The sequence below is a fragment of the Pogona vitticeps genome, chromosome 2 (genome assembly GCF_051106095.1).
Source record: "Pogona vitticeps strain Pit_001003342236 chromosome 2, PviZW2.1, whole genome shotgun sequence".
NCBI lineage: Eukaryota > Metazoa > Chordata > Lepidosauria > Squamata > Agamidae > Pogona > Pogona vitticeps.
This window is the reverse complement of record NC_135784.1, coordinates 111,933,509-111,961,423: the sequence shown is the minus strand read 5'-3', so window position 1 is coordinate 111,961,423 and position 27,915 is coordinate 111,933,509. Positions and strand designations below refer to the sequence as shown.

General features: G+C 42.7%; 2 protein-coding genes across 2 annotated transcripts in view; one reads left to right on the top strand and one right to left on the bottom strand.

Annotated features, from left to right (window-relative positions):
- Positions 1 to 6,631, top strand: part of UBTD2 (ubiquitin domain containing 2) — a 90,569-nt gene extending 83,938 nt beyond the window's left edge. Inside the window, exon 3 of the mRNA XM_072990243.2 lies at positions 241 to 6,631. Coding sequence (XP_072846344.1) covers positions 241 to 638 — 398 coding nt within the window. The 3' untranslated portion in view covers positions 639 to 6,631. The remainder of the gene's footprint in view (positions 1 to 240) is intronic.
- EFCAB9 (EF-hand calcium binding domain 9) lies at positions 3,607 to 27,915 on the bottom strand. Its single transcript, XM_020807229.3, has 4 exons — positions 24,363 to 27,915; positions 22,454 to 22,602; positions 20,458 to 20,634; positions 3,607 to 10,849 (listed from the first exon to the last, which is right to left on the bottom strand). The coding sequence occupies exons 1-4, from the start codon at positions 24,496 to 24,498 to the stop codon at positions 10,682 to 10,684; spliced, it is 630 nt and encodes a 209-aa protein (XP_020662888.3). The 5' UTR covers positions 24,499 to 27,915; the 3' UTR covers positions 3,607 to 10,681.

The window sequence follows — 27,915 nt, the reverse complement described above, 5'->3', positions numbered from 1 at the left end:
TTCTTTGTGTTTTTCTTTTAATACGCAATGTACACAAAGCAGGTGACTGGTATGGTTTAGATGCAAAGTAACATGCTTAATACCTCCAAAGGTGAGAAGTGATAGATAGCTGTTACAAACTGGTTTGGAACCTAAGGATGGTCTGCATCTTAACCCAAGAAGAAACATTCTAAGGAGCGTAACACTGATTTAAATCTGAACTATGTTACTTCCCCCAACCCCCATCCCCCTCTTCTGTAGGTTCTCTTACAGAGTGTTACGACGAACTGGGAAACAGATACCAGCTTCCTGTCTACTGCCTTTCCCCACCCATCAACATGATAGAAGAGAAGGGTGACCTAGAGACTCTGGATATTCCTGATCCACCACCAAATTCCGGTCATGAATGCCAGCTTCGTTTACGCCTTTCAACAGGAAAAGACCTCAAACTTGTGGTTCGCAGTATGGACACTGTATATCACATGAAGAGAAGGCTACACACAGTGGAGGGTGTGGAGCCTAGCAGTCAGCGGTGGTTTTTCTCAGGCAGGCCACTTGCAGACAAAATGAAACTGGAGGAGCTTAAAATACCAAGGGACTATGTGGTACAAGTCATTGTAAGCCAGCCCTTAACAAACCCCATCCCAGTGGAGAACTGACTTTGTCTGTCTGTACTGTACTCCTCTCTTTTTTTTCTCTCATGTTTCTATGATGCGGGAACTTTTTCACATTTTTCATTCTCCCCTGTTAATGGATTGGTTCCAGGCAATGACCAGAAGAAATTCCATCTGTGATGGAGCTGTAGGGAAATGCATGTGTGCGCACGCACACACATACATGCATGCGCACGCACATGCACACACACATGCACACACACATACTCCTATCACTGGAGACTGCTCCCAGTTTAGTATTTCTTAACACCACAGTAAGAAACTGTTTACAAAGTAAAAGGGGAAATGAGTGTCAGAGAGTAAGTTCACAGTTTAAAGAAGGTTACATTTAAAAAGTACTTCGAATTGTAAGTGAGGTATTGAAGGGGCAAAGCACTTCTTAAAGAAAGCAAACAAATATGAAGTATTTCATGAATCCTCATCACATATAGTTCAGCCTACCCCACAGGGTAGCTGCTCTGGTAAATCTAGTGTGCTGATAGGAATTACTCTTACTATGGTTTCATGTAACTGATTCAATAAGGCTGCTTCGTAAGAAAGGGCAGTGAGTCTAGGAGAGTCTTTGAGGTGACCTGTGATAGTTGTCTAGTTTATCCCAAAATTCAGTTTTGAAAACAGGTCTTGGTACATTCCAAATTAGCCACTGTTTTCCCACTGCTGGGTTCAGCACAGGGGTAAATACTGACTTTTGAGAATATAGGCAATAATTTAATAAATAAATGGGATTTCTTGTACACTGTGAAGCCACAGGCTGCAAACAAATTTGTCCTTCTGACTACTGGGTATAGAAAGGGGGCCTACCAAATTATTACATACACTACATCTAGTTGAAAAGTGAATTACTGGAGGAGCACCAGCATCAGAAATAAAACAGGCACAGGATCTCTTGCACTGATTATTACTAGCATGTAATGTTTTGATCCCCTTTTTCAGTAGCTGTGAACAAATTACAGGATAATAGTGCCAGAAGTTTCTGATGCTATACTTTTCGGTAAGTTAAGGGTTTGCAGCTTGCGTAATAATATATTGCTGTTCCTTCCTATTTTAAAAAATATAAATTTACTTGCCATAGCTGGGCTCAAAGGTATCTTTTTCAGTTAATGTAGAGAGAGAGATGTATGCTTAAATTTGAGGAACTGAGGCTATCAAACAGTGTGGATCATTTAAAAAGAACTATGCCTATTTCTTATTTGGAGTCCCTAAGCTTTCGGTTACCATTGGTTCTGTCTCTTGTTTTTAATGTGGTTATACTGTTACCATCACTATTCTCGATATTACACAGCATTTTTTCTTGCATCCTTCTGACTGCTCATCAAGCCTCCTTACATGTGGCTCTTCAAATTTATTTTGATCTGTGCGTGAAACTGCTATACTGACAGTTCAATCCAGGGTGGGTATCTTCTGTTGAAAGCGGCAGTTCTTTGGTGATGTCTAGCTAACCAGTGTTAGTTTAATTATCTTTCTATGTTAAGTGGGTATAAAATAGTGAAATCTTGAATAGGATCAGATGGTGGAACAGCACTTTCCAGCAGAAGGAGGGGGGGTCATCTTCCTGTTTCTATGCTAAACCCTGGACACCTGCAAAACTGTCTCCAAAGGGCTGAGAAACTCAGTGAAGTTTCACTACAGGCAGGATTTATAAGGTGAGGCTTTTTAAAGAGAATATATGATGGCTTGATCCCCTCAGGGTTTGTTTTGGGTTTTGTTTTTGCTTATTGTGGGGGCAGGTTGGGAACTAGGCTTCAGATTTGGAATCACTTGCCATATGGACATGAATGTATCATTACAGGTCATAACCAAAGTAGTTTTTAAGGTAGTGTCTACTACTGTCTGATCTTTCTGTGAAGTTTTGGAGCCTGAAAGTAATCAAGATGCCTTGAGAGCACTTTACTGCAAACGAATGCCTTTTCTTTTTCAGCTATTTAGTAAGCTTCCCCATTTCTCTTGGTAACTATACTCACTGGTTCTTGCAATTCAGAGCAGGCACTTCATAGATGATACTCAGTATGATGCAGAACATGAATTGGGCACTAAGATTATTTATTAAAGTGTTGATTGGGATAGTTAAAGCAAAATTTAAATGTATTTTGAATGTTCTCCCACATATTGAAAGGAAGAGGCATACTGACATGCTGCACAAAACTTTGAGAACTGTCTTTCTTAGGAAGGCTTTTACATTTTTGTCAATTCACTTGGTACTGGTACATTTTTTTAGTCTTTCTTATCAAGGAATATAAAGGATATTTTGTGCAAACAATTAAAAGAAAAATTCTTGCAAAGCAAAAGGGGCTTTATTCCCTCCCCTCTTCCTAAGACTCTTAAGAAAAGGCACAAAAATAATTGCAGTTGTCAAGAATTAATCAAGCTGTAAATGGGCTAGTAAGTTTTTAACTACTGTTTTCAAGCCATATTTTTTATATCAGAGGGAATTCCAGATTTCAGGAGTGAGAGCTCAATACAAAGCATGGCTCTCTGTAATTTTCTTTTCTGGGAGGCACAGGTCAGGCAGTAACTGTCATTAGTGTTCATTCACCCACCAAGAAGAACAGACAAGGTGTGTATGAATGAGTGGTGGCAGCTGCTCTCTGCCATTCTTGCCACTGGCTCATCCATGCTAGTGGACAGGTAAGCAGTAACAGTAAGGAGCATCTACAGCTGCTTCTCCTCTTCTTTGTAGAAAATAAGGTTTACCCTGTTGACCTCTACTGCCCAGATCAAGTGGCGAGGTCCAGTGACAGTGATGGTAGCTGTTGTGACTCCTTACAGGGTGGATCTTGGGACCACAGCATTTTAATAATTGAGGAACTTTAACAGCTGGAAATTGCTCTGCAGGATCAGGAAGAGTAACTAGAGGACGTCTGAATAGCTCCTCCCTTTTTTAGCACTAACCAGAGCTCAGTTTCATGAATACACTGCAAATCTGTTTATGACAGAGTTGAGCTTATTTTTAAAAAAAGAAGGAAAATATTATCATTATCTACTGTTCTAAAGATTTACACATCTTCCTCTTCCTATTTATTTCTGTAGGAATAAAGGTATAGTTTTAAATTACACTCTATAAAGAGGTGACAGCCAAAGGGCCAGATACTTCTGCCCTAGTAAATGAGGGAGTTCCGCTCCCAGTCCTGCAATTAGATAGGAATAGTTTGAAAAGAAACTTGGATTATCCTTAGGGTTAGAATGAAAATAAAGACTTGATTATCAGTAAGAAAGAACCTTGCACATAAATCTGTGAGCATGATGAGAAACTGATATTCCTTCTTCTTGCATGGATGGGTAGGTACTCAAGAACTGCTGCCCTTTCATAAGGAATGTGGCCATTTTCTCATCTCTGGAAGCTTTGACTCTTACAAACAAATATCTCCTCAGGTATCATGAGTAGTTCAGTCTTTGAGAAGGAACTACTGTATACATGTCTCAGAACAAAACTTCTTACTTCCTCCATCCCTGCTCTACAAAGCTTTTGAGGAAAAAATTGATTGTCATCTATGAATAGATCTAAATTTATGCATCCCTCACCACACAGCAGTTTGTCAATATGAATGGATTCTGGGTGACCTACTACCAGCTACCCCTCATCCTGGAGTAGAAGCGTTTCCTCCCTCATTTTCTATTCATCTGTCCTCTCCCTCTCTCCCTAACATAAAGAAGGCTGTATTAGAGCGGCAAAACATTTGACTTTGAACTGTCACAAGCCAACAAGCAAACAGTTGCAGAACAGTTTTCATAACGGTCATGGTGAATTTGCATGTCACTTCTGATTAACATTTTCCCTTTTACTAGTGAATTGCATCTACAAACATATGGTGGTGACAGGTCTGTTTAGCAGGGAACTTTAGTGTTCACACTTGTTATTGCAAAAGTGTCACTAATATGTGGCCCAGAAGTAAAGGGTCATTGGTAATCTGCTTCTCCTAGAATAGCCAGAAAGGCAAAATAATCATTGGACTGTTTATACTGCATTGTGTAAAAAGAAGATTGAATGAATGAATGAGTGAGTGAGTGGGAGAAAAATAGTATCCACCATATTTTGCTCTGTTTAGGAGAGGAAAGATAGTTTCATCCAGTGCATTAGTAACATAAGCATCACACATTTACTAAGCAACAGTTAATGAGATTTTTTAAAATGTTGATATTAAAGCATCTGGTTTGATTCGAAGAGCAGTGATTTTTGAGCAATTTTTTTAGTACTAAAACTTAGTTTCAACAGTATCTTGATGGGCATGGATAATGGTCCTTGCTTTTCTTAATACTGTAATGTCACAATTCATTTTACAAAAAACAGGCAGGAATTCATGCTGATAGAGCAATGATCAACTGTGACAGAATGTTTGCTAAAACATGCAGATAAAGTCACTGACAAGACAAGGAAATGGTCCTTCACACTAAGTGCATTAATCCTTGGAGAGAAAAATACCACTATAGAAACATATCAGTAGATTCATGCAGTGCTGTACTATTTAAGAAATGATTTTAGGATTGAAAGCTTCTAGCAATTTGGGTCTGTTGTAAATTTGTGTGTTTGGGTTATGCATATCAAATACATGATACTGTCTCATCTAACATAAGGTTTTCTTTACATGATTGTGTCTGACTAGGTCATATTTACTAAAGACTATCTAGAGCTCTCTTTGGGATGGTTTCTTCAACTATCTGGCAATAATCATTTTTGACAAACTTCACTTGCAGCCTTTTCTGAAGTGTATTTAAAAGAAAAACAGGTTGTACCTATCAGTGTATAGGTGGTGTAAAGAAATACTATGAATGGGAGATACTGAATGGGAATTTAAGAACAACCTATGTTGTCAACATTTTATTTCAGAACCAGGGGAGCTACAAGACTTGCAACCTCACCAATTTGGCTAATTGTTATGTGTCCTAGGTAACCCAGCTGGTTTTAAAATAATTCCTTGTCCAAGAAGTAGTCTTAATTTGGCCATTCTGGTCTGCCATTCTTTTTCCTCTACTTCAGTGCTTCCCAACCTTGGGTACTCCGATGTTCTTGAACTACAACTCCCAGAAATCTTGGTCAGCACATCTAGTGGTGAAGGCTTCTGAGAGTTTTAGTCTAAGAACATCTGGGAACCCAAGGTTGAAAACCACTACTGTACTTGCTATGTAAATTCTGCTCTCTGTAGAGAGCCAAGGATATCCAACATCAGTGCTATAGCTCACTTTTTGAGAGAGGAAGAGTGTGCTGTGATACTTGTTATCAATCTTAAAAGTACTAATAATTACAAATATGAGTTTGGTTTTTTCGTTTAAATGCAATGTGTACTATTCTAAAGATTGAAGATGAATGATTTAACCCCATATAACACTGGCAATTCATGAAGAAATGTAGTTCTGTCCTTGCCTGAGTATTGGACTGGTATTGGATATTCTTCATCATGGTCTCTGTTGTGGCTCAGAATGACATTGTCAGATAATTTTTTTCAAAGATGCTGACAACCTGTTTGCCTAGACATGGGGAACAGCTTAAAAAGTTTTACACAAGCACTTGTGCCTGCATGCACGCACACATACAGAGAGTTTTCTGGGGCTTTAATTGAAATGGTCTTCTCTCAAGGGCCTTACTGGTGCCTCTTGTCTTCATGTCCTGGGAACGTCTAGAAGCGGGATTGCCTTTTGAAACAGTTGTGCATGAGGCAGCCAGAGGTGCATAATGACACTCTTGTTTAATGTGATAAGCAAAGGACTATTTGCCTCATGGTAGTGGCTTCCAAAGATGGCTGGTACCATCAGTTTGTATTCTTGAATAAAATATCTTCTCTTTTCCGGTAAATCTTTTTTGTACAGTGTTTGTTGTGTGCCATGTATCAAAGAAGCATTCATGTTACGTAGGTGGTTGATAATTAGGTACTGATACAAAGAAGCACAGTTTCAGTGGCAGAAAAGGGGGAGTTAGATGAGGAGAATTATGATGTGACACTTTTTTCCTGTAACTTTTATAAAATTAAAAGAATCTTCTAGCTCTACACACGGGTTGTGTGAAACTTTTTTTACAGGCTCTTTCAGCCCAAGAATGAATGGTTATTCTGTCTAGAAATGCTGTGGACATTTGGGTTAGCCTTCTCAAAGTGCACTGTATATTTACACTGTAGCTCTGTTGTGCTGACATTGCAGTAGTAAGCACACATTTAAAAATCAATGGGAAAGCACAACTAGGTTCCTTTTTTAGTGCTTTACTGAACTTTTATAAGTGAAGCATCACGATGTCCTAAAAGTCACAGACGTGCTGTATAGAACTCCTGTTAAACAAACAACAACAACAACAACAAACTCCTGGTTATTTTTCTGCTTTTAAAAATAAAATTGGTGATGGAAATACCTTGCTTTAAAATACAAGCTCTGTGTCTTTTTTCTCTTAAGGTAAAGGTAAAGGTTCCCCTTGACATTTAGTCCAGTCGTGTCCAACTCCAGGGCGTGGTTCTCATCCTCGTTTCCAAGCCGTAGAGCTGGCGTTTTTCCATGGACACTTTCCATGGTCACATGGTCAGTGTGACTAGACGCGGAATGCCATTACCTTCCCACCGTGGTGGTACCTATTTATCTACTCGCATTTGCATGCTTTCGAACTGCTAGGTTGGCAAGAGCTGGGGCAAGCGGCATCATGTAGATTTGATCTTACAACTGCTGGTCTTCTGACCTTGCAGCACAGAGGCTTCTGCGGTTTAACCTGTAGTGCCACCACGTCCCTTACCATTTTCTCTTACCTTGGAGCTAAATTTTGAAAATATATTCTATTTTTCTTGTATTTTATTGGTGCCTATGGAGCAGTAAACACAACCTTGAATGTGTTACTACAGGAATGATTTGGTGGATCCACTTGTCAACATTTAAGGCTTTCTAAAGAGTTCATAGTCCTGATGGGCAGCCAGCATCAAATCATATAGACATATTCAACTACCTGCATCATTCTGAGTTTTAACATAAAAACAGTCAATTAGACTTGAGCACATAAGTGTGTGTGTTAAGAAGAGTCTTCATACAGAAGTAGATGCTGTTTTTAGCTTGCTAGGTAATGTGGGGAGATACTAACAAGGACTGCTTATAATTATGATTTATAATTTCACTTTCCTTTTCTGCTTTATTTCTCCTGCATGGCTTCAGACTAGAGGTCTGAAAGGTCAGAAATACAATACAAAGATACTAAGATGATTGCTTCTCCACATCAGGACTAGGCAGCTGTGAGCTTCTATGTATTTAATGCAACTCCGTTGTCCTTTACCACTAGCTCTTCCAGCTTAGCTTGCTTTGATCTATAGTCCAGAAACATGTGGAAGACCACAGCTGGTCACTCCTTCTGTCGTTAACAGTAAGGTTAAGGGTCCCCTGATCCTGTTCCCCTTATGCATGGGTAGGTGTTGAAACCAGGGGAGGGAGTATATCTTTGAAGATTCTCAGTCATCCAGGTGAGGTCATCTGGCTTATTAGGTTGAAACGTTTTGCTAAGGAGAATTGGTAGGAGACCTCTTGATATGTCCTCCATGTTGGATTTTCCCCCTGCCTATTCAGACAGGGGAGGATATTTTTCTTTGTCATGGACTCTGTACATCACACATGTGGGTTAGTCTTGCACATGCACAGAATTCTTAAAGAGTCTTCTAGAGTGAAAGCAAAAGCACTTTTGGGAGACATACCACCATCCCGAGTCCTTTGTTTGGTACTATCTCTTGGATCTCAGGGCATGCCAGGAGGCTTTCTTTAGGAGTATAGTCATATCTTTTGATACTCTGGTAGCACCGCCACCTGTTAAGTCAAATGGCTTGTCATTCATATGTACAGGATGATGCACAGAGACCACAACAAAGAGAAACAAGTTGCTTAGCTGTAACTGGTTATACATGTGTTCACGTGTCCCACCCTCCATCCCACTATGGGATCAGTGGAAGTAACCTGCAGGGCTACTGCTTTCACAGTGGCCCTGCAGGCATGCGAGCAAGCCAGGAGTTCTGCATATTTATCCTGCCAGTTAGGAGGATGAGGTTCCCACTAAATTGCTTTTGCTTTAGCTTTCAGATATTTGTACATGTGCAGGACTAACCCATATGTATAATGCGCAGATGACCACTCAAAAGAACCAGAGTTACGGGTAAACAATCTGTTGTTTCATTAAAATCTTCTGAAAAACCCACAAACTGGCTCCCTACAAGTTGTGTTCCTAAGAAATAAAGATCACATTCCTATGATGACCAGATATGCTGGTATTTTAATTGTAATGGGATGAAGGGAGGGAGATTGGTTTTTAAAAGCCTCTGCTATAGAAAACAACAGGATACATGTAGAAGTGATAATGGGTGCATTCTTGCACTGCATGCTCTCTACAATGATAAGTTATGAAGTGCACACCAATCTAAAAAAAATTCCTTGGGTAAACAGGAGAAACATATTCCAGAAAGCTGTATTCAGGCCATAGTCTTGTATTATTTCTGCAACATACAAGAACATGTGCATTTCTAGTATTGTAACTTTAATAGGTAAATGCATAGTGTTACACAGTTAGCCTATTCCTTACTTGATTTCTTAATGTGATCAAGGCTCAAAATGTATCTGCTTATTGGCTTATCTTATTGGCAGTGAGGACAAGTATCCTTGCAGGAAGTGTTGGAAGACCCATGAGGAACATTTAGCCATCTATTAGGTTAGGAACGCATACCCCAAAAATGCACACAAAAACACTTCCTTGCACTCTGACTTTTTGCACACTAAACAGCTGTGGCAAATTCAAGTTTTACTGTCTGCCTTTTCTTCAGGGAAAAATGTATTGCCAGAATGAGGTTTTAAGACATTCACCTAATGGTCTGCCCTGGATATTTGCTTGCACACTTGCTTGTAAGAGAGTATGCCAACTGCTAAGTTGAGACTGTCCCTTTCTGCCATGGTACTGTTTTTGCACAGTCCTGGAGGGTTCAACCAAAGTCCAGCATTTGGTTTTTGGTGATTTAAGTTCCATGTACATGGGGGAGAGGTTCACAGGAAACTGCAAAGGCTCTGTCTGCATTTGTTTTTTGCTTCTTCTAACCCTTCTTAATCCTTTGATGACTCCTAAAGAATAGCCCATGTCCCTTCAGTTTAAAAGGTGTATCCTGGATCATTCCCTATGTAAAAGAGACCCCTTCCCTCCATCCTGCTCTCAGGTGAGTACTATCTTTACTTCAACTTCAATTCCCTAATTTTGTACATTCTACTTCCAAGTTAACCTGAAAACTGTTCCCTGTACCTGACTGGATCAAGGTACTACGTATTCACATGTTGGTCTCTTTCTCCTATGAGGTTAGGGCCCATGTGTGTCTGTCTGAGTCCTTGCACCTCCTTACTCCTGTATTAGCATCGCCTTCCTCTTCCCTCTATGCCTTTTCCTATTTCTTCCTTAGACGTTCAGAAAACAATTACTAGTCTGAATGCTGTTCGAGTTATTATTGTACCTTTGTTTAATAAACTTTGTCTTTAAGTATTTGAGACTCTGGCTTTTGTGCTGCTTCCCTTCCTGTCTGCCTTGAACCCTGACCATGAGATACCATGGCTTTTGGCTAAATTCCAGCATAATGTCATTTTGTTACACAAGTCTTATGTTTACAAGCTTCTGAATGAAAAGCTAGAGGAGGAAGACTTCCAAAAGCATAGGAGAGGCTCTGCTTTATAACTAATATAACTAATATTTATTTATTTAAATAAATTGAGTCATAAACAGTCTGGCTACTCCTCCCGCTTTACAAAATACATTAGGACAGAAAGTTTAGTACTTATATTATTTTCTCTTTTTGAATAACAATAAAAAAAGAACTTAGTATTTTGTATACTATTATTTTGTATATAGTATTTTGTATATAAAAGAACTTAGTATTTTGGAGTATTTTCTCCAAAAAGGAGATTTAAATATTGATACAGCTTAGGACAATCACTTCTCTTTGTGATCTCCTTGAACAATTTGCTGGAAGGAGATATTCCGTGTTCTCTGTATTACATGTTTTGTTTTTGTGATTATAATTTTCTGGATGCAGGAGGCTCTGTTCTTCCAAGTGTAATTAAAGTACACTCAAATCATTTTCAGTGTCTTCAGCTTCAGCTGCAGCTTCAGCCTCAGCCTCCGCTGCAGCCTTGGCCATTTGCCTCCTCAGCTTCTCTTTAGCTTTCCTCTGTTGTCTGTCAATGCAGAAGATGGTAAACATCTTGAACTCCTTGTAGTTTAATTGCTAATAACGAGAGAGAGGTTTAATAGGAAGTTAGTGAAATATGAATGCCTGGTTTATGAAGTAAGCTATAAAAACTCGGTTTCAGCTCTGCACTTAGAATCTTAGAACTGCAGAACTGGAAGGAACTCTATGGATCATCAAATCCAGCTGCTGTCAAGGAAGCACAGCGGGGAATCAAACTCCCAACCTTTGGCTCTGCAGCCAGATGCCTAAACCATTGAGCTATCCAGCATGCCTTTTTAGCCCACTCCCCATTTTAGTCTACCTTCTTCCCTTCTCAAGTTTTTGCAGCTAAACCTCAAGACTCCAGTCATGTCCAGTCACTAGAACTAAGGGTAAAATGCCACGAGAAGCTCAGATTTGCTTTAAAGCGGTACTCCTTTAAATTATAAAAGATTTCAGTCATGCCACAAGCTTTTTCACCTCTATCTTTTGCTGAATGTGTTGTGTGTTTTGACCCTAAATAATAAAGCCCTTATAATTAAAGGGGTAGGCTTTCCGTAGGCTTATATAGAAAATGTATCAGTCTCTAGATGTAATTTATACATAAGTTTCGGTATTCCAACAAAATTATCTACAGATAACCACCAGATTACTTTTATTCTGGAATAATGGGGGAAAAGGAGTGATGGTAATGATCACAGAATTATAGAGCTGGACAGGACCCTAGGGTCATTGAGCCCAACCCCCTGTAGAAGCATAAAGAGACAGGTTACTTACCTGTAACCATGGTTCTTCAAGTGGACCTCTGTGAATTCACACAAAAGGGTTAAATCAGCACCTGCGCTGGACCTCTTGGAATTTTCTAGAGCTGAAGAGAAAAGTAACAAAGTTTAAGTTGCACCTAATAGCCGCCTGAGCCTTCAGTTCCATTTATCCACCATAATATCTAGAGTTAAGCTAGACATAATCAGTGATGGATAGTGGAGAGGCTGGGCGGGATTGTATGAATTCACAGAGGTCCACTTGAAGAACCATGGTTGCAGGTAAGTAACCTGTCTTTCTTCAGCGTGGCCTCTGTGAATACACACAAAAGGGTTACTAGCAAGCCCACTTACCGGAAGGTGGGACATCACTGGAGTATAAATGTTAACACTGCTCTCCCAAAGCTCGCCTCTTTCTTAGCCCTCAGGTCCAACCTGTAGTGAGTGATGAAGGTGGAGGCGTTGGACCAAGTGGCAGATCTACAAATGTCAGGAATGCCAATGCCATGTAGGAGAGCAGTAGAAGTAGCCATGGCTCTGGTGGAATGAGCTCTCAGGCCATCAGGTGGATTCCTATGTTGGACCTCATGTGCCAAGGAAATAGTAGAGACGAGCCATCTGGATAGGGTCGAGGAAGATGCTGGGGACCCTTTCTTAGTGCCATAAAAACAGAGGAATAATCTTGGCGAAGAGCAGAAATCCTTGGTGCGGGAAAAATAAAATGCTAAGGTTCTTCTAATATCAAGGGTGTGGAGCATGTGCTCAACATCAGTCTTAGGGTCAGGAAAAAGAGTTCGTAAAATGAGGTTGATTTACATGAAAATCGGAAACTGCTTTCTGTAGGAAAGAAACATCAGGATGTAGAATCACTTTTTCTTTAAAGAACTGGAGATATGGTTGGTCTGAGCGAAGGGCTGCAAGCTCACTAGCTCTTCTTGCTGAAGTGATGGCCACGAGGAATAAAACTTTGAAGGACAGGAGTCTAAGGTCACAGGATGCCATAGGCTCGAATGGTGGCCGAGTCAAAGCATAGAGCACCACCTGAAGTGACCATTGAGGTGTAGGTGTCTTTGTAGGTGGCCTCAAATTGGTCAGGCCTTTAAGGAATTCCTTGAGCATAGGATGGGAGAAAAGGCGTGCAGAACTTTCCCTTGGTTGGAAAGATACAATAGCAGCTATGTAGACCTTCAGAGTTGACAGAGAAAGGCCAAGATCAAATAAGTGGCGTAGATATTGTAGCAGCGTGGAAAGTGATACCGGAGAGGTTTGTAGATGTTTAGCCTCTGAAAAGCAAACAAAACTCTTCCACTTGTAATGATACAGGCGAGTTGCAGAAGGCTTCCTGGCACTATCTAGGACCTCCTTGATCGAGGGGAGATCTTCCAAGCTGCCAGATGCAGCGTTTCCACATCTGGATGGAGAACAGAGCCGGCACCTTGTGTGAGAAGATGTGGTAGAGGAGGGAGCCTGATCATATCTGATGACATTGATTGAAGAGTGGGAAACCAAGCCCCGTCGAGGCCAGTATGGTGCCACCAGAATGGCCTCTGATCTCGTTTCGCGTATTCTGATGAGAGTCCTTTGTATTAGAGGGACTGGAGGGAACAGGTAGAGTAGGTCCTTGTTCCACGGGATCATAAATGCGTCCCCCAGAGAGTCCATCCCGTGACCTGCTCTGGAAGCATAAAGCTTGCACTTCTTGTTGTGATGGGTCGCAAACATATCTGCCTTGGGATGGCCCCAGCGACAACAAAGGAAGGTGTACACTTCGTTGTCCAGTTCCCACTCATGTGATTGAGATGTCAGTCTGCTTAGTTTGTCTGCTTCCTTGTTGTCTGTAGTGGAGATGTGAATGGCTACTGGAAACATGTGGTGGTAGCACCACTCCCACAGGTGGATTGCCAGAAACTCCCACAGGTGGATTTGGAGTGCGTTCCTCCTTGTTTGTTTACGTAGTACATGGTCGTGGTGTTGTCGGCGACCAGCTGTACACCACGACCCTGTATTAGAGGGAGGAAGGATTTGAATGCTTTTATCACAGCTAGGAGCTCCAGATGGTTGATGTGCATGTTCCTGTCTTGTTGAGACCACAGTGCATGGATCTGATGGTCCTTGCAATGTGCCCCCCATCCAAGGGTGCTGGTATCTGTTGTATCTTGGATAGTCAATCTGAGAGGCTTGAAGGGACGGCCGACCATGAGATGTGGAAGAAAAGTCCACCACTGAAGCTGTTGTACCAGCTCTGGATAAACCAGAAGTCTTTTCCTTTGGCTGTCCTGAGCTGGATTGAAGAGAGACAGGAACCACACTTGTAGGGAGCGCATCTTTAGTCTTGTGTGAGCCAAGGCAGGTGTGGTGGAAGCCATGAGCCCCAGGAGGTGTTGGGCCTTTTGAGCAGACACCCTCTTGTTCAGTTTGAACCTGCGTATTGCATTGTTTATCTTTCTTATTCTTTCTGAGGGTAGAAATACTCTGGCTACATTGGCATCCAACCTGGCTCCTATGTAGTCTATGACCTTGGATGGTTTGAGAATTGATTTCTTTGCGCTGACTGTGGGTCCGAGACTCTTCAGGGTGCGTAAGACAAACATGATGTTTTTGACAGCTTGACATCTGGATGGGGAGACGATCAACCAGTCGTCTATATACGGGTAAACTCGGATACCTTGAAGACGCAAGAAGGCTGCCACTGGTGCCATGCACTTAATGAATGTCCTCGGCGCTGTTGACAACCCGAATGGGAGAGCCAAGTACTGGCAGATGGTGTCCTGGAACACAAAGCGAAGATATTTTCTGTGGTTTGGATGTATGGTGACATGGAAGTAGGCATCCTTGAGGTCTACCATAGTGAACCAATCTTTTTTCCTCAGCAGGTGGATGATGGAGTCTAAGGTGACCATCCTGAAGCGTTTTGCATGGAGGTAAGTGTTTGGACTCGACGCCAAAGAAGGAGCCGGAGAAGCCTGCCTGGTAGATACAGGGCTATGTGGGCAAGAAGCCAGACTTGTGGTAGCTTTTACAAGTTGGCTCGGGGTCGGTGAAGCTAGACCTGTCGAAGGAACAGCCTTCCACAGAATACAACATGCGGAAGGCTGGACTGGAGGAATCCCAAGCCAGAATTAAGATTGCCGGAAGAAATATCAACAACCTCCGATATGCAGATGATACCACTCTGATGGCAGAAAGTGAGGAGGAATTAAAGAACCTTGTAATGAGGGTGAAAGAGGAGAGTGCAAAAAACGGCCGGAAACTCAACATCAAAAAAACTAAGATCATGGCCACTGGTCCCATCACCTCCTGGGAAATAGAAGGGGAAGACATGGAGGCAGTGACAGATTTTACTTTCTTGGGCTCCATGATAACTGCAGATGGAGACAGCAGCCACGTAATTAAAAGACGCCTGCTTCTTGGGAGGAAAGCGATGACAAACCTTGACAGCATCTTAAAAAGCAGAGACATCACCTTGCCAACAAAAGTCCGAATAGTCAAAGCTATGGTTTTTCCTGTCGTGATGTATGTAAGTGAGAGCTAGACCATAAAGAAAGCAGACCGCCGAAGAATTGATGCCTTTGAATTGTGATGCTGGAGGAGGCTTTTGAGAGTCTCCTGGACTGCAAGGAGAACAAACCTATCAATTCTAAAGGAAATCAACCCTGAGTGCTCACTGGAAGGACAGATCCTGAAGCTGAGGCTCCAGTACTTTGGCCATCTCATGAGAAGAGAAGACTCCTTGGAAAAGTCCTTGATGTTAGGAAAGTGTGACGGCAAGAGGAGAAGGGGACGACAGAGAATGAGATGGCTGGACAGTGTCTGTGAAGCAACCAGCATGAATTTGACACAACTACGGGAGGCAATGGAAGACAGGAGGGCCTTGTGTGCTCTGGTCCATGGGGTCATGAAGAGTCGGACACGACTAAACGACGATGACGAAGTGTTTAGGTCTCTTAGGTCCAAGATTGGTCTTATTCCCCCATCTTTCTTTGGGACTGCAAAGTATCGAGAATAAAACCCATTTTGTATGTCCCTTTTGGGCACCCTTTGAATGGCGTGTTTCAGAAGTAGAGAACGAATTTCCTCTTCTAGGACTGGGTTGTAAGTTGTGAGCTTTACCTGTCCCAAAGGGGGATATTCTATCAGTTCTAGTTGATAGCCTGAGCGAATGATATTTAAAACCCAGGCATCAGTGGTTATCAGAGTCCAATTTGGAAGAATGGACGAAGTCGTGTCGGGTGGTCCAGTCCGGTTAGAGGTAAGGAGAAGTCAAAGATAATGTTTTGACTTTTTCGCAGGTGGCTTAGAAGATTGCCGACGTTGGTTGGATTGAGAGCGGAAGGCGGATGAAGAAGATGGTGCCTGTGAAGATCTGGATGGGCCCTGGCCCTTGAAGGGGCGGAAGGGCTGTGAAGATTGTGAAGACTGAGAGTACTGTGAGTATGGTTTACGCCAGTGATATTTTGGGAATCATGGCTGTTGTTGTAGTGAATATGACTTCACAGTTTCCTTCATCTTGTGAAGTTCATCTAGGTTCCTACCGGTTTTCTCATTAAACAGTCCAGTAGAATCAAAAGGAAGATTTTCTATTCTAGTTTTCACATAATCTATTATGGATGTGGATCTGAGCCAAGCATGGCATCGAAGGGTCACTGCAGACATAAGCACTTTGGCCGCGTCATCAGCAGCATGGCGTGTTGCCAATCTCTGATGTTTAGAGACTGTTTGGGCTTCCTCATAGTTGTTGAGGTATCCCTGCCTTACTTCTTCAGGTATCAGTTTGAGACCAGGAAGAACTCTCAACCACAGTTGTTTCTGGTAGGCACTCAGGGCAGTGAGATAGTTGGTAACTCTGAGGAGGAAGGAAATGAGGGAATACATCTTCCTTTCCAGCACCTCTAGTTTTCTACCCTCCTTATTCATTGGTGTCACATGAACTTTAGCACTTATGCGTTATGAAGTAGTTTCCACAATCAAAGAATTTGGCACAGGATGTTTGAGGAGGAACTTGGTGTCCTCACCATGTACACGGTAGAGACTTTCAGTGCGTCTGGATATAGGTGCAGATGCAGAAGGATGCTCCCATGCCTCCTTTATGAGATCCATTAGAGCAGGTATGAAGGCCAAAACTAGAGGAGGGGTGCGCACCTGATTGATGTCCCCGAAAATAAGGTCTTCAGTGGGGAGGCTTAGACTGCTGCGTGTCCAGTTTAAGAGTCTTAGCTAGTCTGGACAACATCTGAACATGAGAAGTCATCTGATGGAGATGAGGGGTGAGGGTAAGCAGCATTAGAACCCATTATTTCCCCCTCAGGCAACTCATTGGCTGAAGCCTCAGGGCGGGTGTCATCTTCCTGAGGATAAGAATTAGTAGAGACATCTGCCTCCTCCTCCGATGTAGATGAAGAACGATGTTTCCTCTGATGCTTGTCCATGACCACAGGTGTAGACTTTGGCTGTCTAGAAGACATTGAAACCGTCGACATCGACGGGGGTAGCCCAGACTGTTGTTGAGCCATAGTAGGTTGGGGTCGATGTCGATGATCGCCTTTGTCGACGTCAAAGGTTTTTCGATGTCAACACTGTGGAGGTGATGTGGAAGGCAATGGTTGAAGTATAGGAACGTCTTGCCCTTTCCTTTCTCCTATGTCGATCTCTCGACGTCGAGGAAGACTCCAACATTGAGGAATCTCGTCGACGTCGACAATAATGCTTCTTCCTATCAGAGTCAGAGTCCTCATAGTCATAGCGTTTCTTATGTTGACATTGAGACGAACGATGTGAAGACAGATGTCGAGCAGGAGATAGATGTTTGGTTTTTTAAGTCTTTTTGCGAGGAGGCGAATCCAGTCTTGATGGACTCGACACCAAAGAAGGAGCCAGAGAAGCCCGCCCGGTAGATACAGGGCTATGTGGGCAAGAAGCCAGACTTGTGGTAGCTTGTACAAGTTGGCTCGGGGTCGGTGAAGCTAGACCCGTCGAAGGAACAGGCTCCATTTGTCCAGGGGGCAAAGAAACTGCCACCTCAGACACAGATTCCCGGTCACGGGAAGAATCCTCCAAGACAGGAGACGGTAGAGAAGCCGAAACAGGAGGAAGCTGCTTAATAGGTTCCTTCGGCTTAGATGAATATTTTTTCTTAGGTTGTTTGTAGTTTTCCCGCTTGAAGAGCCTTTTGACTTCGAAGTCTTTTTCAAAGTTGTAGGCTTTTTGGCAGGCTTTTCTTTGGAAGTAGAAGACATAGGATGAGAGACAGTCCGAACCTCAGATCTTGGAGTGGCTGAGGGAGAAACCATCTCCATTTCAGATGGTTGAGAAGCAGATAAGGTTTTGTCCCACAAGTGGTATTTCAGTCTTTGTTGGCGAGCCTTAAGAGCGGCTTTTGTAATCTTTTTGCAATGTTTAAGGTGCTTGACTGATGAGCCTCCCCAAGACAAAAAAGACAATGATCGTGTCCGGCGTGGAAGGGGAGCTTGAGGGAGCAAACAATGCACCGACTAAAGGGGCCGGATGGGGACATAGGCAGGTAAGTAAAAGTAAAAGTTTTACTGACGAGCGGCACATGGCCTGCTAATGAGCGGGAAATGGTCCGGAAACAATAAATTCAGTCGTAAGGCAAGTGAGTAGTCAAAGGCGGTCCGTAACCGGGGCAACAGTGAAAAATCAAGTCCAAAGACAGTCCATGGTCAAAAAATACCGAATAATTAATCGAGAGAATTGTCAAAGCTCTGACAAGATGTTCCTAGCCAGACAGCGGTAAAATGGAACTGAAGGCTGAGGCGGGTGGAGCATGCGCTATTAGGGGCAACTTAAACTTTGTTACTTTTCTCTTTAGCTCTAGAAAATTCTGAGAGGTCCAGCGCAGGCGCTGATTTAACCCTTTTGTGTGTATTCACATCTCTGACAAGAGGCCATCTAACCTCTTTTAAAATCTCCAATGAAGGAGATTTGTCACCATCTGAGGCAGTGTATTTCCTATTCTTTAGGCTAAATCTCCTTTCTTGCAATCAGAATCCATTCCTTTGGGTACTTGTCCTCTGGAACTACAGAAAGCAAGCTTACTCTATCTTCCGTGTTCTTTAGATATTTGAGCATGGCTGTCATATTGACTGTCTTTTCCAGGCTGAATACACTCAGCTACCCTAAACATTCCTCACTGGACTTGGTTTCTCCACTTTTTACCATGATGACTACTCTCCCCAAGACACATATTCCAGTTTGCTGATAAACTTGTTAAACTATGGTCCCCAGAACTGGACACAATGCTGTAGGTGAGGTATGACCAAAGCAGCCTTGTATTGCATTTGGGTTTTTTGTTTTGTTTTGTTTTTGCTGCTACATGACACTGTTAACCTGTTGAGCTCATGGTCTGCTAAAATATGTAGGTTCTTTTCACAGGTACTGTCATCCGTCTTACATTTGCACCACTGATTTTTCCTGCTTAAACATGCAACTTTACTTTCTTTTTCCTTTCAAAACTCATTTTATTTGTTTTGTACCAGTTCTTTAATCTTCTAAGGTTCTTTTGAGTCCTGAATCTGTCTTCTGAAGTATTAGCTCCCCTCCAAGCATGTTGACAAGAGCACCCTAATCTTTACCTAGATCATTAGTAAAGATGTTGAACAGCAATTGATCTAGGACAGAGCCCTGTGGCTTTTCACTTTTCTCCAGAACAACAAGCCATTTGTTGAGCGTTATTTGGCCTGTCCACTACAAATCCACTAAACAATAGCCTATCTAGCTCACATTTTGCCGGCTTGGAAACAGGTATATCATCAGAAACCTTGTTTAAAAAAAAAAATTGCTGAAATCAAGATAGGCCACACCATAGCTTTTTATAATTCTTGCATTCACCACCAGCTATGTTGGCTGGGATTTCTGGGAGTTGCAGTCCAAGAACACCTGGGTTACCCAAAGCTGGGAAGCACTGCACTACTGTTTTGCCTCCCCCTTTTCAAATTCTTCTGCCGTCTGTAAATTGAAGCAACAGCCAGCCATGCAAAAAAACCCCACTAAAAGTAGCAGGACAGGTTTGACTTTCCAGACACTATAACCTTCTATAAAATGGACAAGAGGAATTTCTACAATACTTTTTGTACTTAAACCTGAATCTTAGGTACATAATAAATTCAAGGTAGATTGGCGCAGTTTGTTTACCCTGTGGCAAAAGGGACCTGCAAAACTGACAAAAGGGTGGCCATGAAGGGGTCTCAGGAAACTGCCTAGGGCTCACATTAACATTGCAAGGTTTTATATTGAGTAATTATGAACGGAGCTGTAATGCCATGTCAGAAAGCTTATTTGGCATGGGGAGTGAATTCCTATTTGGGAAGGGCCTCAGAGATTACATTTCAACAGTGGAGCAGGCCAGACAAAATGAGCGAGGCCAGATGGAACTCCCCTCTCCCATTTGACATTTTCACACTTGGAATACCAAGCACAGCACAATTCTGTGCATATTTCAGTAAGTTAGTCCTGGTGCAACAGCTTTCAGACATGCAAAACACAGCTCGGTTCTCTGCATGCCTGCTCGGGGGGAAGTAGGTACAACAACCCCCTGGTCTGCAAACCACAGCTCACTTCGTATTACAGTTTCTCTGGCTCTGAGTAGCCTATCTGATCCTATCTGATCACGGACAGGCAACAGCAATAGAACTTGTGGGTTTCTCATCCTTCTTAGAAAAGATTATGCATCTTTTTATAATGTGGATGAGTAATGCAAAAGGAAGGATAGGCGTGCATGACATTTGTCGCCTATGAAGAAAAACAATTGTGATCTTAGGTTGTTTTTTTAAAAAACTAATGAAAGCCAAATATATATTGGTCCCTTCCAGACCTGCAATTCTAAGATTAAGATTAAGTTAGACAACATGGTGGGGAAGGAGGGCCCTCGATCCACCATGCTTTTGTTACCTCATCACCAGAAATATCGAAATCCTTGAATATCTGACTCAGCTCGCTCTTCTTAATATTGAAAAGGAAACGAGTGGCTTGGAACTCCGTTGGACCAACAGTATGACCCCCATCGATATCCAGCAACTCGAAAACAGCGTGAGAATGACGATACATGAACTGCTTTTCAAGGTGGTTCTGTACCAAGAAGGAAAGGAAGGTAAAATCAGAAGTCCATGAGATTTTTCTGCCTGCACCAATTTATCTTTTTGAGTAATGGTTCTCAACTATGGGTCCCCAAGTGTCCTTGGACTAAAACTCCCAGAACTCTCCACCACTCGCTGTGCTGGCCAGGATTCCTGGGAGTTGCAATCCAAAAAAATATCGGGACCAATGGTTGGGAACCACTGTTGCTGAGCATAAAGAAATTCTAAGAAGCCATATGTCACTCTGAACTAGACAATGGGGTTGATACTTCTAATGTTCCTTAAAACAACATGCTTGTTTTAATTACTATTAGTGGGGCCCTTTTTCTGAACTGCGGTAGAAAAATAAACTTCTTCAATGAGCATGGCATCTCAGAAACAGAACTTTCTACTGACTGAGCCCTGTAGCAGTTGTAAGCATCGCTTGAGCCTGCCCTGACCAGGATAACAGAAGGTTTTAATTGAAGGGAGATTGTCCAAAGGCTACCAAAATCATCATTAATAGTAATGGCTTTAAGACTGCTGCACAAAGGAAAGTGTCTCTTTTGTTTTCATTTTTTGGATTCCAGCAATTTGTGTCTCCTTTTATAGTTGGGAGAGCAATACAGATTTTTTAAAAAAAAAATCTAACAAGTGTACTATCACCTTGCAATTTAAAGAAAACAGAAGAAGTCAGATATGTGTCAATTTTCTGGCACTCTGAGTGTGATTAAGAACACTCCAAATAGAATACGTCAGTGGTGGAATAAACATTGTTTTTAGAGGGCTCAAATAAAACCAAATGCTAAGCTATTCTAATTGGTCTGATTTGGCACAATGTGCTTGAATAATGACAAACCCTCACAACATAATAGTTACAGTTTCTTTCCTAATTATTGCCCAGAAAAGGATAAATTTGTTGGAGAGTCACTTCCACCAAAACTGACACAGTGTTTATGGAGTTTGGAAAGAGTCACAGTGGTATTAGACCAAGTTTCCCAAGATTCAGACTGCCAGATAATCATTTGAATTCCCCAGCTTTCTTCAATAGCATTAGTCACGTTTCATATTTAGGTGTGGATGTGCCAATTTTCTAGCCTTCAAACTTTTCAGTCCTTAATGTTAAATTGGCAAACTTCCAAAAATGCAAAAGTTAATAGCAGAGCTTTGTCTTTCAGGTTTTTCTCACTTGTGTCAAATGATAACGTTTTCTTCCCCTTTCTGTTTATCAAGTATACTTTTGATGACTTAAAGCAGGGGTCGTCAATCCCCGGTCTGTGGCCTGGTGCTGATCTGTGGGCTTGCCAGAACTGGGCCTTGGATACGGATCTCCACCTCCCCCCCACAGACACATGCGGTGGGCGTGTTGTGCCTGCTTGCAACACGCCCACCGCGTGAGTGCAGAGGAGCCACCGTGCCTCCCCGTGCATGGAGCTTGCTCCCCCCAGCCAGTCGGCAGCCCCAAAAAGGTTGGGGACCACTGACCTAAAGGGCCTTTTCATTCATGCACCTCTGTGAAGCTATTAACATATCTATGTGCCTAGATACTCTGCAACATTGAGGAGGAGTGGGCAAGACTGGGAAAGATCCAGTACTCTGAGAACGGGGTAGGGGAGAACCTTCCATTCTGAGTACCTAGGCCCTCTGAAAGATGTTGCACTCTGGATACTCAGTATATAGCAGCCTGGTGGCCTCCAAACACATGAGTCACTTGGGGAAAAGAGCAAAATGTAGCATTGTTGCATAAGTAGAAATCTAGCTCCGTGAAGTTGGATGGAGCCTATGATAACATTTCTCTTCCGCCTCCCCTCCCAAAGTCTGAATTTACTTACCTCGTGAGCCATAATGATGCAGGCAAGCATATAGAACTCATCAAATCCAATCTCCCCTTTTCCTTCCCAATCCAGCAAGTCAAACACCAACATGATCTGGGACTTGGTCAGATTAGTTACATAGCGAAGAAAATGATAAAACTGCAGATCTAGAAAGCAATATGGTGTTAGGCCTAGTCCATTCAATAATTAAAAAAAACATTAATAGGATTCACTGAGCAAAACTATTCAGGTAAGGTAAAGGTAAAGGTTCCCCTTGACAATTTTTGTCCAGTCGTGTTCGACTCTAGGGGGCAATGCTCATCCCCGTTTCCAAGCCATAGAGCCAGCGTTTTTGTCCGAAGACAATCTTACGTGGTCACATGGCCAGTGCAACTTAGACACGGAATGCTGTTACCTTCCCACCGAGGTGGTCCCTATTGATCTACTCGCATTTGCATGCTTTCGAGCCGCTAGGTTGGCGGGAGCTGGGACAAGCGACGGGCGCTCACTCCGTCGCGTGGATTCGATCTTACGACTGCTTGGTCTTCTGACCCTGTAGCACAGGCTTCTGCGGTTTAGCCCACAGCGCCACCACGTCCCTATTCAGGTAGTACTGTACATATCTAATATATTCTAATTCATGCAAAAAGAAATACCCATTATCAGGTAGCTTGGATATTTCTTATTACCATGTTTCCCCAAAAATAAGACAGGGTCTTATATTAATTTTTGCCCCAAAAAACACATTAGGGCTTATTTTCGGGGGATGTTTTTTCATGTACAACAATCTACATTCATTCAAATGTACAGTCATGTCATCTTTTTCTGGTTGCTGCACAATGGTGGAGGGCGGGGTTTCACTTAGCGGGCTTATTTTTGAGGTAGGGCTTATATTACGAGCATCCTGAAAAATCATACTAGGGCCTATTTTCAGGTTAGGTCTTATTTTCGGGGAAACAGGGTAGCATCAAAATATCTTAAAACAGTGATCTAATTATTTTTCTGAATGTCATTTTTCTGATACTTTTTAAACATATAGGCATGTTGGTCATAGAAGAATAATCATAGAACTGCAGCACTGAAAGGGACTTTATGGATCATCAAGTCCATCCTCTATCAACGAGGCACAGTGGGGAGTTGAATTTCCAACCCCTAGCTCTATAGATACCTAAACCACTGAGTTGTCCAGTCGTTCTTCATCAACAATGATGATTGTTAAAATAGTGTACTCCCCATCAAGGTAGCATAGGTTACACTGCTATATAAGGGCCAAAAAGCAAAGTACATCATTACACCAGTACTCTTGGACACAAGTGTGAATATCTGCTTTTCCTTCACCGTTAATTTAAATTTAAATTTTTTCCTTAGTATAACATGGAAAGAAATCAGGGCTTCGCTTTGCCTTAATGAGGGCCTTGTGAGTTTTCAAGCAGTTCAGCCATGTGCAAATATCAAGGATACAATTAAGAAAACATATGGAAAGAGTTACGAAATACACAAAATACACTCCCATATGCTCCACTACTTCTGGTTTCAGATGTAGTCCTGCATTCCCAAGAGCACAGAATCCAGTATTCAAGCTAAGTAAGTTCTGGTTTAGGCAACAGCTGTATTGGATCATTAAAAAGTTACAAAGCAAGCTTTCAAGTTCTCCAGAACATGGTCATGACAAAGGTCTCAATTTACAAGTCATGGTTGTGTGCTGTCAATTTGTCTCCAACTAACAACTCTAATAATGTTTTCTAGGTATATGAGATATTCCACAGGTAAACGGGGGGGGGGGGGGGGCTGATCCATAGGGTTCCTTCCAGTTCTACAGTTCTAAGAGGTTTGCAGTCTGATCGTCTCAACTGGGTGAACACCGAGGGACATTATATAGAGAATGTTGTTCACATATTTGGGTCTTTACCTACTGTATTACACCTACCATTCAGAGCATTCCTCTTATGAACATCAAGTAGTTTAAAGTAGTATGCCAGTGCTCTAGCATTTCTGACAGATAATAAGCAGTACATTTTATCTAAACACAAGAAATGCATAAAGCAGCTTGGCCTCAGCTTCATTTTGCCGCTAATCAATTCTGTTTAGCTATGGAACTCTGGAGCTTGTCAAGGTGATGCTTGCATCACAATAAGTGAATTCCAGTTTTGGAATCAGAACATGATCTGAAGATTAAAAGGGTCTACTGGATGTCACTCATTCAAAACTAGTACTGTATGCAACAAAAGATTAGGTGGAAGGGGAGATAACGCACAGGTGAATAGATATTCTTCTCTTGCATACTATTGATATAATGCTCTTGCAGTTATTTGTGACACCACCAAAATCAATGTGTGAAACTAAACATTGCACTGCAGTTGAATTACAGCTCTGTGAGACCAGAGGCAAGACAATAGAAGTCCTCGCCAGAGTGTCATCCTCAGTTAAAAGAGAACGTGAGACCCAGACAGCATCTCGGACTTCATGCGTCGCGGTCAGACACCAGGGGGTAGGCACAGGAGACCTGGAATGGGATAATGAGAATGACTGTCGCTACACAGACCCAGCTAGAAAAGGCGGGAACTGAAGTAGCTGAGAGACCGTTGATAGAGGCGGGGCAAGGGGAGGTGGAGCAGGAGAGAGACAAGATACCAGGGGGATGGCAGTGGATCTGGGTAAAATTACAGAAGAAGAGGTTTACCCCCCCCCCAGACCGTCATACTGGGGTGAGAAAGAGGCTAGGAAGTGGAGAAGACGTTTGAGGGAGGAAAAGGAGAAAGTGGAACAAGAGGAAAGGGAAAGGAAGGCATGGCGACTGGAGGAGGCTCGCCGGAAGAAGTCTTTACCGGACCCTGGGACCCCTATGCTGAGGGGAGCGACCCCTCAGACTTGGAGAGGGGAGACGAAGAGGCATTACCTTTGATTAAAGTAGACGTTGAAGGGAAAGTACCGGGTGAACCCGTTCCCCAAGGGACCTTGGTACGCACCTAGTTTTAACCCATTTTATCAGGAAACATGGATGCCCTCGTTGGACCCGTTGGCGGCGAGAGAAAAGACAAATGACAAGTTGAACGTTGATACTTCTTTGACATTCCAATAAACCCCAGTTTTGTTTTTCAAGAACAAGAGACTCCTGTATTTGTGTCTGGTAAGCTTGAGGTAAATACTGAACCCTCACAAGCTCCCCTAAGTTTAGAGGGGTTTTTTTTCTTGATATTCTGTTCTGTTATTCATATTTCAACTAAGTCCACAGAGTTTTCTACTCTAACTATGAAGTGTCTCTCTTTTTTTAATGGGTAAGGGGATTTGTTTTCAAAAATTTTATTATGGATCTTCTAATTGCAGATTTAATAATTTCTTAAATGTAATTTATTGTTATATGCTGTCATGTTGGACTCTGTGAATTAACAGCCTCTAAAAGGGCCTGTCATTAACAGCCCTGCTCCAGTCTTGCAAAATAAAGCTCATGGTTTCATTCACTGGGTCACGTAATATTAATAATAAATAATGTCGAATCAAATAATGAGTTAAATAATAATCTTACGTAATTCTAAGTAGTTCCTCTAGATGTCCCTATGAGTTTACATTATCCCCTACATGCATACACTGCAGAAAGCAGCTATTTCTCACACATGCTGCGCTGTAAAGTTATGGCTGTTGTTAGAAAGGAGCCAGGGAATGGTGTTCCACCGAACATTTCCTGCCACAGTTCTGACTAGTGGCCATATTGGCCGGGTTTATAGCAGCCCAAAACTTCTAGATTGTTGCCTTTCTATAGCATTCTTCTGATAGAAATGGATTACTGTTTGTTTGTTTATTTACATTTCATTTCCAAAACAAGCTGGCTGACTGGATGTCTGGAACCCCCTGCTGCTCAACATGTGACAGCTAAAGGATTATAAAGTTTCAAGCTTTTGTCAGATCTGTCCCAGTGGCATATCAGACAACAGAGATTGCCATCTGAGCAGATCTGGACATTGTACTGAAAGGCACAGGGCAGACACAGAGAGTATCTACTTGATGTAGCAGTAGCTTTTCAGTACCACTCCGATTATGAGGATACCATCCGAGGATACCGTCCTTCGGGATTTGTAGCTTCGTGAGAGATTAGAAAAGCTCTCTAAGGCATTCCCCTGAACAGATGATGGGAATTTGTAGTAATTCACAGAACTGCAACTCCTATGGTTCTAACAGTTCAAGTAGTAACAAACACTGTGGCATTGGCTAGAATCCTTTTATTGATTTGTATTTGCATTCTAGTTGCATTCCTGAACATGCAATGAGGTTCATGCCAAGGAATTAACAGCCATTTGGTGCCAAGATGTATGCAGCTTCCCTAATAAATGTGCAAACCAGCAATAAGATATTGGGCCGTGTAGTGTAGATATACTCAAGAGTGCAGTAAGCAAAAGAACAGAAGCCAAGGGACAATATATGTAACCTACACAAGAAAGATTCTGCATCCACCACAGTCGTGTTTTTAGCCCTTACAAGCTTCTGTACTTAACTTTTGTTGATGATACCTTTTGATATGTTTCCAAGGGAAACCTTAATGACCTGTCACAGGACACCTATGCTTTGTTTGGAGTCAACTAAAAGGCATGCTCTTTATGTGTTTAAAATTATGCTGAATATGGCTGCTGTCAAATTCCACTAATGCTGGCAAACATTATTGCCAGCAGGGTAGGTGCCTTATTCTGTGGAAGCAGCAAAAACAACACGAGGCTTTAAAATGAGCACGAAGTTTGTTTCGTTTCAGCTCATTTGCATTCGACGCATGGCGCCTTGCCTTAGTTGACAGAGCCACGCTTGGGTCAGAGGCAAAACTGATACGAAAAAAGCACACGCGACGTCGATACTACCGCAAGCATTTATTACCAGGACGATCATTTTCAAGCCCGGTTCTTCCGTCGGGCAGGGATGTAACCCTTGCTTGCCTAACTCTAGAGTCTGCTCTAGAGTCGACGCATACCTCGAACGTACACGCTGCGAGGGCTCCGGGGCAGTCGCTCTCCTGTCGCTCTTCCAACGATTCTTCCTTTTCCCGCCACCAGGGAGATACTTTTCTCTCCCCCCCCCCCCCCTTCAGCTGCTTCTGGCTTTTTAAACAATCTCCCTCTCCCCGCCCAGACAGACGACGCCAGCAACAATGAGTTCGACTCCCGAGTTCCAAAGCGAAGCCTCCCGTGTCCTGCAGAGGCCGGCTGCTCCGGGAGTGGATCCCCACCCCGTTCCTGCGCGTCTCTCTCTTCGCCCCCCCCCCTCAAATCCCCGGAAAAAAATGCAATGGATAATGAGATCGGAAACGGAAACTCCGGCTCCCTTGTCCCCTTGCGAGGGGTGCTAGAAGAGGAATCATCTGTGGGCTTGGAGGACGTTGCGGGGAAGCGCGGGCTGCTCGGGCGGCGCGCTCTCACGACGCGCTGACCCGACGCGCAAGCTGGGCCGCGACTCGGCGGCGCGGCTGCCCGCGGGGCCGGGGCGGGGCCAGAAGGGACGGA